General features: G+C 43.7%; 1 protein-coding gene across 1 annotated transcript in view; it reads right to left on the minus strand.

Moving 5' to 3' along the window:
* Positions 1 to 13,683, minus strand: part of PRKCB (protein kinase C beta) — a 327,110-nt gene that overhangs the window by 90,888 nt on the left and 222,539 nt on the right. The window contains exon 9 of the mRNA XM_077760560.1: positions 4,642 to 4,738. Coding sequence (XP_077616686.1) covers positions 4,642 to 4,738 — 97 coding nt within the window. The remainder of the gene's footprint in view (positions 1 to 4,641; positions 4,739 to 13,683) is intronic.

A 13,683-nucleotide genomic window follows, 5' to 3' on the forward strand; every position in this document is an offset into this window, starting at 1 on the left:
TTGCTTAGTGGGAAATCTTTCTCTGTCCTTGAAGGAGCAGCAAACTTCCCTCCTCTGAATTTTGGGACGCAAACCCTCTTCCCACCCATCTCAATTTGCTTCTGTGACTTTTCCCCTAGGTACAGGCTACAGACCTATAATGTCTATGTTCCCCACAGAAGCTACAGTGTTTCTGTCACACCCCCCATGTAGGCTATAAGGTGTGTGTCCTCCCCCCCAAAACTCACATGTTAAAATCCTAACCCACAAAGGCAATGGCATTAGGAGGTGGGGTTTGGGGGAAGGTATTAAGTCATGAGGATGGAGCCCTGATGGGTGGGCACAGTGCCCTCCTTCATAAAAGAGGCCCCCAAGAGCTCCCTGGGCCTTTCCGCGAGGTGAGGACACAGTGAGAAGAGAGCCATGTAGGACCCAGGAAGGGGGGCCCCTCGCCAGAACACGGCCAGGCCGGAGCTTTGATCCTGAACTTCCCAGCCTCCAGAACTGTGAGCAATAGTCTCTGTTATTTGAGCCTATGGGTTTTCTGTTGTTGTTACAGCAGCCTAAACAGACTAAGCCAGATTCTAAACTCAGGATCAGAAGTCTCACAGCCCCATTGGCCTGGTCTACACAGTGCTGTTGCTGTTTTAATAATTAAATTGGTTGACAAAGGTTGAAAATCAGATGCTAGGGGCACCTGGGTGGCTCAGTCAGTTAAGCGTCCGACTTCAGCTCAGGTCATGATTTCACGGTTTGTGGGTTCAAGCCCCATGTCAGGCTCTGTGCTGACAGCTCAGAGCCTGGAGCCTGTTTGGGTGATACCTCTCCGCCACTCATGCTCTGTTTCTCTCTGTCCCAATAATAAATAAACATAAAAAACTTATGAAAATCAGATGTTAGATGGGACACGGGCTCCCCAGTTTTCCACAGTCCCCACCACACCCTATTGTCTGACACCAAGGTTTTTTCCCTTCCTTGTTTCCTGCCTGGCTCCTGCATTTGGGCTTGTGACCCCCTACACAATGAGCCTGTGGAGGACAAGAAGCCCATCCTGTGTCCCCTCTGAAAGTCCTATGGTCCCCAGGAGCCACAGGCCTAGCAGGTACTCTGTCAAAGAGCAAACCTTTTTAAATTGAGGCCCAAATTAAAATTATCCTCTATCTTTCTGGGTTGGATAGGTCTTCAGAGACAGAAGCACACTAAGAGTTGTCTTTTCATGTCTGCAATTTAGAGCCCTAGAATCCAGCACTCAAAGAGAAAGCAAACTGACCGCAAGGAGCCCTGCCTCTTTCCAGAATGTGCTGGAGGGCAGCAGAGGCGCTTCCACAGCCGGCACCCAGGGCTCCAATTCAGATGATTAGTGCCTGCCCTGGCTTAGCCTCCAGACTCCTCTGTAACCCCCACCCCTCTACGGAGCTCCGGAGGGGCACCCTAGGACCCAGCAGCAGAGGCGAGGCCTCAGGAGGCCTGGCATCCCCAAGCCGCCCTTCCACAGCCCAGAAGGGACATGTTCTGAGCTGTATTTATTCCAAGGGGGAGGCTGACAATCACAACAATGGCCTGACATTTGTATGCGATGACGTGCCAGATGCTGTTCTAAATGCATTATCTCTTTCGATCCTCACATAACCCTGGAAGCCAAGAAGTGTTGTGATTCTCCCATTTTACAGATGGGGAATGAAAGGCTCAGAGTTAAAGTAACTTGCCTACAGTCACCTAGCGAGAACATGGCAGAGGCGGATTCAAATCCAAAACGCCTGGCCCCTGAACCACTCGAACGGAACAGGCTTCCCACCGCACACACGAGGCCCCAGTGTCCCACCAAGTCCCCCGCCCCGGCACTCTCCTGTCTACACCTGGGGCTCCTCGCGGCTCACATCTGCAGCTCTGCTTGCAGGCTCATTTCCTGGTTGCAGGAGCGAGTGGAGCCCACAGGCAGGGCGAGCTGCAGATGCTGGCCATTAGCGCTCCTGAAAGCTGCCGCCAGCCAGAGGCACAGGTTGAGCTGGGGGAAAATACTGCAGTTTCGTGTCCCCCCAAGTGGGACCCCATGAGGCACACATGCGGCTTCTCCGGCGGGGTTAAACCCCAGCTGCCCACAGTGCTGACCTGCTTCATGATACACACTTTCCCGGCTCCCTGCCTTCCCAGGCACATCCTCCCCTCTGGTCAGTGATGCTTCCCAGAATCGCTTCCTGAAGAAACTACTTGTGCTTGAGTCTTTCATGGTCTGCTTCTGGGGAAAACTCAACCCAAGATAATGACCAGCGATGGGATGTGAGGAAGTTGCTTAACCTGTCTGGGCCTTAGCATTCTCGTTTGTAAAAGAAAAATGGGGATGCTCATAGTATCTACCATTCAGGGGTACTGTGAAGATTAACTAAGTTAATATTTCTGCAGCACTTAAATAATAAATGGCACACAGTAAGCATTTTATTATGTAAGAAAATCCTAAGACTGTCAGAAAACCCATTCTGAACCATCCAAAGTGAAGTTCTCCCTTCTCTGACCCCAGGCAAGCCCATGGTCAGACAAAAGGCCCCCAGACAGAGTCAACTCTGACATTCTGAAATACACCCCATGCAGGAATTGCACCGAGCTCACCCTACCATGAAATTCTATTACCCCAATTCCAGCAGCTCGATTTTACCATCACTCAGAATTTTTCGAGATAAGAGGCTTGAAAGTAATTTCTGAGTCATTCTGGGTGCTAATTGCTTATTGCATAGGGATTACATTTCTTACGTTCAAGGTCAACTGAAATTTCTCTATGTGTCTGAGAACAATTTTCGGTCTGTTGGAAGCATTTTTTTTTAATCAACAACTATGGTACGGAGCAATTATAATTCAGGCATAAACAAGCATTTGCAGGCTCTTGCTAGAAATAAACGGGTGCATTTTGTTGCATGCAGATAAAACAGCCCTTTATTGCAAGCCCATAACTGGCCCCAACAAATGCTATGCTCACGTAGGAACTGTTTTCTTTGATGTCCTGAAATGTCACCCCGGCTGCCCTAGGATGGAAGAAATCATTTTGCAAACTGAGACTTCATTTTATACAAGAAAATCATGGCCTCCCCCCGCCCCCCTCAACAGTACATTTTTGACACAGCAGCAAATGGGCACAGCTTCATCAGAGTTGAGGGAAAGAGACGCAAGGTGTTCTCTGGAATGACCAATCAACAGTGTCCAGTTGTTGGCCCCACTGCGTGGGAAGCCCTTTTACCAGCTCATAGGGAACTGAGCTGGCTGCATAGGAATGACCTTCACTTACTAAGTTCACTGGAGAGTGACTGATAAGCCCAAGGCCAATGTTTATCACACTATTTTCCAGGAAGGGATATTCCCTCTCCCTGGGTCAGACCCATCACCACAGTCTAGTTTTGTGGAGGGCAGAAGGGTCAATACTCAAGTGGTATTTCTGTCCAGTTGAGGGGGAAATTAATGTGGATCTTGGGATAAATGCCAAAATTCTTGGCACGGCCGGCAGTCCTTCTACTGCGATGACCAGCTACTTCCTTAGTCTTACCTTGAACTCGCCCATTGTTCTCTCTCCTCTACCCACACTGACCTTCTTTAAATTTCACATAGTTGCCATATAACCCCACCACCACCACCACAGGGCCTTTGCACATGCTGTCCTCTCTGAATGGAATTCTCTGTTGCCTCTCAGTTAACTTGAACTGTTGATGACTCAATGATACCTTCCCTGTCCTCTGAGACTGTTACATTTCCCTCTTCTATGTTCTCACAGCAATATGGACCTCTCTTTCACAGAACTTTACCTGGTCACAGATTTTTTTTTTTTTAAATTTGCCTGTATGATTACTACAATGATAGTGATCTATTTCATTTTAGCTATTTTATACATTTTTCTTTTGACTTAGCAGGCCACCACTGTTTATCTAGAATTGTTGATTTCCCATTAGACTCAGTATATTGAGTTTGTGTGAACAAAATAATGTATTTTCCCTTCTGAAACTACTTTAAAATCATTCAATACATATGTAATGAAATAACGCAAATCCATCTTCCCCAAAACATTTTCTTTGTAAAACTGGGATGTGTCCTACACATCGGCTCCTCTCATGTAGCTGCAAATGGGGTTTATTGGCCCCACAGAAGGGAAGGGGCTCAGCTAAGGGAAAAGCAGGGCCAGCACTATAGTCCAAGGTCATGGCCAAGGGCTCTTCATCTTCAGAAGATACACCCATGAGTATTTCATGAAGTCACCATCGCAAATAATTCCATTTGTTAACAACAGAGCACCATCCTGCCAATAGCTCCAAACCCACATTCTATCCCTCAGTAAGCCTAGTTGACCCAGCCTCCAAAATATATCACTTCTCAGTCCACTTCTTTCACTTACCGTTACTACCATCCCAGTCCAAGCTACCATCACCATGACCCAAGGAGCAAATGAGCACTTTTAAAGAAAAGTCTAAAATTAAATGAGGACAGGGAGGCAGGAATAGCTTCATAAAGCAGGGTACATTTGGTTGGGGTTTTGCAGGATGCACAGGAGTTTTCTGGGAGGTAGAATAACACTGCAGAGGCACGGAGTCATGAAGGGCCTTGGTAGAAACCACACCATAACTGTGGAAAATGGCACAGAGGCAGGCTCAACCAGTTCCCACTCATGTAGAAAGAAAGACGTCTCACCTCGAATTTCTGCCGTAATTCTTCATTCCCTTCACTTCCCTCTGGCGGCACGGGCACGTTGAAGTACTCTCCTTCCTCCTGGCTCAGCAACTTAAACCTAAAGGGAAACATGGAGACATGAGAAATTCCGTGACTGTACTTGATATTATTTTGTTGTTAGGATAAGAAAAGGAAGGCTATAGGCAGCTCTACTTTAAAAAATGTGTTGACGGTTTTTTCTTTTGGGGTGTGTGTGTGCATGTGTGTGTGCATGTGTTTGTAGCCAGACATGCTATGAATTTTTGTAACTATTCCACAAATACCAGAAAAAATGATACACTGTGTTGATAGGATGCAAAGTTCTGGCTGGCTCTGTCTTTCTCCACACACACACACACACACTTAGTTCTATCATTCAATATTGTATGTTTTTGCCTAGTTTTTTTCTCCACCAAGTGCTTTCCTATTCTGAAAGAATGCTATGAAGATCTCCCATGGTTGATGGATTCTTATCACGTTCTCCCAGCATCCTGGCACTCAGTCAGCAGCATTTGGATGACTACAGACTTGTCTCCATGACGCCGTTTTCTCTGCAGATGCCTTCCCAAAGTGCCCTGTATTAAACTCTTGCGAAATGGCATCCCTCAGTGGGTAAGTACACAACGCCTAGTCATAATCTGCCTGGGTCTAAATCTCACCTCTGCCTTTGCCTATCTGGGTCACTGGATAAGCTAGCAAGGCCCTCTGAGCCCCAATTTTTCTCATCTATAAATTGGAACAGGGGCACCTGGGTGGCTCAGTCGGTTAAGCATCCGACTTTATTTCAGCTCAGGTCATGACTTCACGGTTCGTGAGTTTGAGCCTCACATCGGGCTCTGTGCTGACAGCATGGAGCCTGCTTGGGATTTTCTCTCTCTCTCTGCCTCTTCCCCACTCCAGTTCTCTCCTCTCTCTCAAAATAAATAAATAAACATCCAAAAATAAATAAGTAAGTTAGAACAAAAGTCTTTTTCAGGGGCGCCTAATTGGTTCAGTTGGAAGAGCATGTGACTCTTGATCTCAGGGTCAAGAGTTTGAGCCCCATGTTGAGCACAGAGATTACTTTTTAAAAAAATCTTTTTCATAGGATTACTGTGAAGCTGATATACGGTGGCTCATGTAAAATGATAAGCATAGTGCTTGGCATTTAGCAAGAGATAAAAAGAAATCATCATCATCATTACTGATATTGACATCCTAATAAACAGGATGGCTTCAGTATGTTTTTGACCACATAGGTACTTCCATCTACTCAAAGGGTAACAGGAGAGTGAGGAAGGAGAAGGAACCTTCCAAAGATATTTGAGTCACTAGAGGGGAAAAACAAACTAACAAATAAACAAAAAAGCCCACAAAACTCCTGGAGCTCCTCATTCCCAAAGGAAGACTTTCTAACCCCAGTTCAAAATTTTCATGATGATTTTTTCCTCCATTCACAAACCTGCCTCGGCAGCTTCTAAACATAGGAGGAGAGGTGATTCAAAGCAGAATCACCTATTTGCGCCTTTAGGCCTCCACATTTAATATTCAATTACCTTCTTCCCAATTTCCACTGAAATGACCAAAAGAAATGCAAACATAAGAGAACATCTGAATCTTGGCTAGCAATCAAGGGTCCCATCCACACAGCAGACTTCCAGGAATTCCCACAAACTCAAATCATAGTAAGAGAACATGGAGCAGCGGCTGGCAAACATTATTGGCCTTTGTGAATTCTCCTAGTCTAGATATTATGATCAACTTAATGTTTTTCATTATATTGTCTCTTTCTTAAATGATAAATACACTTTAAGGAGGAAGCCAACAGGTTACAAGTAAAGGAACTATAGAAAAGTAAATGTATGTAAATGACAGTTACACAAGTCTTAGCTGATGGGGCTGCTTATCAAAGGCTCTGAGACTAAAGCCTGGACCTCCTTGTTAAAACGGGAGTTCAGCCAGCAGCAAGAGTTCAAGAAGGTTAAGGGTACAGCAGCACCCCCTGAGACTCTCTCTTTGTGGTAATCTGAAAGTTTGAAGGAGCACTGGCCAAAGGACAGCTGGTCAGGCTACAGTTCAGTATCAGTGATGCCCCAACCCTGTGCTATCTAAACCGTGTACAGTCTAAGCCCCTTTGAAACTACAATCAAGGGGGACTGACCAGATGTGACCAGTCAAAGGGACCTCTGACAGAACCCCACTAACAACCCTGGGCCAGACCACAGGGACTGGATGAGAGTCACCACTTCCGGTCCATGCTCAGGAAGCATGGGACTTATCAAGGCGCCCTGGCTGTTTTCTGTAGCCAGGCTGCTGTCACTACTGCCACTGAATGAGAACACTTGTACCTGTTAGAAAAGAAAAGCAGGGATCCTTTCCAACTTTGAGTTGCACAAAACCAGCTGGAGAAAATGCCCCCCCCCGGCTAGGGCAGGAAGGCTGCCCATTGGGTAGCTGTCTCCAGCTGTGGATCTCTCCAAAATAGCCACAGGGAACGAGATTCCCGTTCTGACAAAGAAAAGTTCCCCCCAAATTCAAAAGACTCCTTTCTCCCTTCATCTGAATTTGAAAAATTAGAACTGAGAAACTCATCATTTCTATGCTCATCTGTCTACAAGGATGGGCGGATACAGAAAAATAACTGCATGTATGAAAAACTCATTCTAAGAGAAACAATGAGAAATCAGATAAGTACCTCCCATGAAATAGAACTATTGCCAAAAAAGAGAAAATTCCAAAAAAATATCTAATTCATACTTTCAATGAGATTCAAGAGGCTAAATCATCTTTGAAAAGGGAACAATGGAAGATTAGAAAAGGCTACTTTCAGAAGAAAAATATAATTACTAAATTTAAAAATCCACTGGAAACCATGAACATTAGGATGGACAATTCAGATAACAATTAGGGAATTAGAAGACCAACCTGAGAAATTTTTCTGGCAATTGAACCTGATATTTATATATTGATTAGAGCTGAATTGAAAGCTTAATATAAATATTAATAGAAAAATGCAGGGCACGTGGTTGGCACAGTCAGTTGAGCATCCGACTCTTGATTTTGGCTCAAGTCATGACCTCATAGTTTGTGAGATCGAGCCCCATGTCAGGCTCTGTGCTGACAGTGTGGAGACTGCTTGCAATTCTTTCTCTCTCTCCCTCTCTCAAAAATAAATAAACATAAAAAAAAAGAAAATGTGTAACACCAAAATTAACATACAACATGAAAGGAGGGAATATCACAACACATATAACAAGAAAGACATATTATGATCCATCTTATATAAAAAGTTCTTATAATTCAATAAGAAAATGAGAGGCAAATCAGGGCATAGATATTTATAAATACAAACAAATGGCAATACACAAATGAAATTATTCAACATAATTAGTAACAAAGTATGTATGATAATGAGTATTATATAAACATGTATAATTAGTAACAAAATATGTATAATCTTTGCATTATATCTTTGAAATTTACAATACCAGGTGTTGACAAGTGTGGGTGAAATGCAAAGAATCACACAGCACTGGTGAGAATGTTAATTGAAAAAAATTTCAGAACAGTTTGGCAAACGCTTTAATAATACATATGTTCTCAAAACCATCAATTGCAGGATTAGAGATTCCTTAGGAAATAATGAAAGCTGTGCACAAAAGTTTTGCTGCAAAAATGTTTACTGTAGAATTATTACTAAGGTAAGCATTACACATCTTATAATAAAAAGAAATGATTCTGTAAGTTGAGGTGGACCTATAGAATGGACCACAAGAAAATGATGTTGCCCAAGATGACTGATTTATAGGGAGAAGCGTTCATTATGCATTGTTAGGTGAAAAACACGGGCTGCTAAACACTATGTACAGTAAGATTTCATTTTTGCTTCATACACACATACGTGAGCACAGACACACACACACATGCACACGTACACAATACACACACACAGAAAAGAACCTCTTATTCAATAGTGATTATTCCTGGGCAGTGGGACTCTAGATAATATTTTGTTTTCTTATTTCTATTTTTCTAATAATTATTCAATTACTAATAATCACTAACACTGAGGGCTTACTACTCAGCAGATACTGGGAACTTCACTTCTATTAACTATTTTAGTATTACAGCACCCCTATGACATAATTACCACTATTATCTCCAAAATGAAGAAAAGAGCCAGAGAGGCAAAGGAAGGTGCCCTAGGGTGCACAGTGAGGAAACAATGGAGCAGAGATGGTAACCCAGGAAGTCTGACTGCACAGCCTTAGTCTTTCGTTTAGTGTTTTGTTTTGTTTTTTTTTTTTCAAAAGAAAAATAATAAGACTAAATGACATTATTAGTAACATCAAAAGAATGCTTAAAGAAACGTAATTTTAAGGTAACAATGAAATAATAGTTTTCTGTTTAGAAGAAGAAGAAGAAGAAGAAGGTCGGGCCCTGTGCTGACAGCTCAGAGCCAGGAGCCTGCTTCGGATTCTGTTTCCCTCTCTCTGCCCCTCCCCCCTCTCAAAAATAAATAAACATTAAAAAATTAAAAAGAAGGAGGAGGAGGAGAAGGAAAGAATGAAATAGGATGGAAAAAACCCCTCAGAATCAGAAACACCATGATGGAAATATGGCAATTATGACTACAAATGTTAAAACATTTCCCTATGGAAAAGAGAAAAGACTTTCAGATTCAGGGTTTGTTTTGTTTTGCTTTGCTTTGCTTTGAATCCAAGAACATACCACTTGCTATACCAAACCAAAGGACTCAGATTAAACAGAAGAAAATGCACAGGGTCCGTGAGGAAAGATGTGTTTACCACTCTGCAACCAAAGGTGACAGATTAGAAGGTAAATCAGATGTCCTCATTCCTTGGCTGCTCACCTTACTCCTGTGTGTGGAAGACAAAGCTCCTAAGAGGCTCCCATGGGATCTGCCAAGCACTCTCCCCATCCTGCCAGTCCTTGCCCCCCACTGCTACCCCCTTTACAGATCCAACTTCAGCCACATAGGTCACTTCTCTGCCCCTCAAATCTGCTAGGGACATTCCTGCCTCAGGGCCTTTGCACTTGCTGTTCTCACCATCTGGGACAACTCTCGCTAGACCTCCACATGTTCACTCCCTCACCCACCCCCCTTTCAGATCTTTACCATATGTCATCTTTTCAGTGAGTCCTCTCCTGGGAATTACATTAAATAATTCAGAGTATCACCACTCCCTGGCATTCGCTTTCCTTGTTTTTTGTTGACTTTTCTCTATAGCATTTGTCAGCCTCAAACGTACTATTTTTTACTACTCATCTTTAAAAGTTTTATATATTGTTCTCCAAAGAAAAAGAAAACTCCATGAACACAAAGATTCTTGCCTGTTTGTTCACCAAACTCTCCTCAGTATACAGGTACTTGCTATGTATATTCACTGAAGAAATGTCAGCCACAAGGGAAAATCATGGGCAAAGAGTATCAATGGCAACAGACATAATTCCGTGTTGATATAAGTCATTTTTGAAAATAAGTCTTGAAGAGTCATGTGGTCAATAATGATGCCGCACACATAAAAGGCAAAACCCATCAGATGAAAGCAGATGTTCGAATACATTTTGGTCAGATGAAACAAATAAAAAAATAGGAAAGCATAAGAGATCTAGATACTATATTAAGATAGAATTAATAAACACTGAGATGCATGCCCTACAAGTAGTAAATGTAATCATTGTATGGAAATGTGAACATTTAGCAACACTGAACTAGGCTAAATTGGAAAGAAAGGAAGGGGAGGGGAGGGGCGGGAAGGCTAGGTTACAGGCCATATTCTCTGACCACAAAACACTGTACTGTCATTTGACCTCATTAATGAAAAACAAAACAAAAAGCTAACGTCAGAGGTTTCCAAAATCCCTAAATAAAAAGCACGCTTGAAAAGGAAATTAAAAACACAATCGCAGACCTTGAACAAGCAACAAAGGCTGGAACTCAACATATCACAAGTTGGAGGAACTCTTGCTTCCCTCCAATGCTTGTTCTTTATTCTTGAAAAGCAGAGTCAGTTCAGAGACGAAAAATAAATTCGCACAATGTTCAACCGAAATTCAAAGGCAACGACCCAACAAACACAGAAAAGAAGAACACCGAAACACAGAATCAATATATAAATCCCAGAGCTCCTTCTTTGCAGAAAAACAAACCACGGCAAAACAGAGGAACCTCTGGGGGCACCTGGGTGGCTTAGTCAGTTAAGCGTCCGACTTTCGCTTAGGTCATGATCTCGCGGTTCGTGGGTTCGAGCCCCGCGTCGGGCTCTGTGTGGACTGCCAGCTCAGAGCCTGGAGCCTGTTTCAGTCTGTGACTCCCTCTCTCTCTGACCCTCCCCTGCTCACGCTGTCTCTCTCTCTCTCTCCTAGAAATAAATAAAACATTAAAAAGAAAAAAAAACAACAACAGAGGAACCTCTGGAAAACTAGGGGAAGGAAAGGAGACAGCAGAAACAAATAAAATTAGAAACAAAAGAGCGGATCTGATGATAGACGCAGGTCTATCTGCAGATGAGAGGCCTGGGGCTGGCACACCACATCTGGGAGCTCTCACAGCTGCCGCTGCTGCCACGTGGCCTTGAAATTGCTTCGCAAAAGACTAGCGGGGGAGCTCAGCCCCTGCCAGATGGGGAAACTGAGTCTCGGAGACCAGATGTAACTCACCCAAGATCACGCGGGGACAAGAATCCACATTTCTAGAACTGGGTACCTTTACAGTCAAGGCAGCATCATAGATGTCTTGGCCCCGAATCTGAAGAGGACTTTTATTTGCAAAAGTCCCCAGAGAGATTTTATTTAGCAAAAGTTCCCTCCTCTAATTTCTTTTTCTTTTTTTTTTTTAAATGTTTTTTATCTGCCCCCCCACTTCTCACTGAGTCCTGGGCAGAAACCTATGTGGAAGGCCAAACGTCACAGAAGCGGCAGGCCAGGGAAACAGGGAGAACCCAGACAGACTCTGGGCCCCCATGCAGGCGACAGAGATGATGCCTCAAAGCCGGGGAAGGACCCGTCCTGCCTCAGTGGGCCCAGGTTCAGGGCCCAGGTAGGATCGGCTGCTTGGTGGCAGGGAAGCCCAGAAGGCACGACATGTAGGATGGTCCCCTTCTCCTCGCCACCAGGAGGTCACAGAACCGCGTAAGAAAGTCTGGATGCATTAGAGAAACTAAAGAGGCTGTTAGTGGGTATCAGCGTGTGACTCCACGACACAGGACTCCAGGTCTCCTGGAAAGTGATCAGCACAGAGCCTGGCATCCAGTACAAGCCAGTAAGTGGTAGCTCTTGTTCTTGTAATTATTATTATTATATTCTCTCTCCTGTCTCGCTTAAACCCCCTGGGGATTGTGCATTCTTTCTCTTTAACCTCTTTACGCCTGACTTAAAGAGAAAGAAACGTGCAATCTGTCGGCGGTGATAATGGCAGCATGCAAAGTCAGACTATCCATATGCTAAGAAAAATTACCCAAGTTTTTATTGTGAATGGAGGTGTTACTCTGTCAGATGCTTTCTTTTTTGCATCTATGATCATATGGTTTTTATCATTCCTCTTGGTGATGTGATGCATCACACTGATGGACTTGTGAATACTGAACTACGCTGGCAGCCCTGGGATAAATCCCATTTGATCGTGGTGAATGATTTTTTTTTTAATGTATTATTGGATAATAATGGGGCACCTGGCTGGCTCAGCCAGTTAAGTATCCAACTTCGGCTCAGGTCATGATCCAACAGTCCGTGGGTTCGAGCCCCGCATTGGGCTCTGTGCTGACAGCTAGCTCAGAGCCTGGAGCCTGTTTCAGATTCTGTGTCTCCCTCTCTCTCTGCCCCTCCCCCACTCGCTCTCTGTCTCTGTCTCTCAAAATAAAATAGACATTTAAAAAAATTTTTTTAATAAAATAAAATCATAAAAATATATACTTATAAAAAGAAGTTCTTCCAGTTCGGTAGACAGAGCCCCTCCAGGGCTGTGATTTCATTGTCCTGGTTCATGGCTAACTTAGCAGTTATTTCATCATTGCTGTGTCTCCCTGGCATACGAATACCAGCTTCTCCAACCTGCAGAATCAGCCATTCATCTTCCTGGCTTCCCTATTTGTGCGCTGAGGAAAACTGTGACAAATGCTCATTGTCTATTGTTTGAAAATTATGTTGTTAACTGTTTGTGATCTGTGCCTGAACACAGCTTATTGCTACTATTCTTACTTTTATACACACTTAGCTTCCACCCCCCTTCACATATGTCATCATGTTGTCACTGATGATGAGTTATTCGCATCGTTTCTTCTTCCCTTCCAGAAGCTAAGCTCCATGAAGGTATGTCTATCCTATCTCTAGTGACCCAAATGGAGTAGAGACTTTGTGTATCTGAATAAAAGTCCATGGTAAACATGGACAGACAAGGAAGTTGTAAGGAGAACAATGAAAAGGGTGTGGAGTCCAGATGCTACTTTCTCTTTCTTGCTACTCCAATCTGATTCTTATTTTCTTGCATTTGTAACTGAGAAAGCCCTGAGTTAAACCATTCAGAAAGGAGACCATTTCGCTTAAAGAGATAAGAGCATTCATTAATCCCTGCTTTGCCCAAAGCTATGGTGCCAGGGTGGACTATGTAGTCCGACTCCATTACTCAGATGATGGTGAAACCGTTGTCAAGGGGGCTTACCCAGCCTCCTTGCTGGGAATATGGGAACAAGGACTTTTTTGCCACAAGAAGGGAACAAAGGAGATGTCACAGATGACCATGACAGCTACCTCCCAGCACCTCTGTGGCCAGGCTTGGTAGGCAGTCCCAGTGAAGGAGCATCACCTTATGGAACCAGAATCTAACAGTGGATTGCATATATCTTGAGGGTATAACATGAGAGGCACTATAGTGCCCATGGGGCCAGTCAAGACATAGAACTGTGTCAAGTGAGACAGATAGAAAACAACAGAATAGTGAAGCCTATAGCAAAGAGAAAATCCGTGTCCTGTCTGAAGGGGGCATTAACAACTCACCTGTTTGCAACCATTCCCTTCTAGGCCCAG

Source organism: Crocuta crocuta, unplaced genomic scaffold (genome assembly GCF_008692635.1).
Source record: "Crocuta crocuta isolate KB4526 unplaced genomic scaffold, BGI_CrCroc_1.0 scaffold73, whole genome shotgun sequence".
Classification (NCBI taxonomy): domain Eukaryota; kingdom Metazoa; phylum Chordata; class Mammalia; order Carnivora; family Hyaenidae; genus Crocuta; species Crocuta crocuta.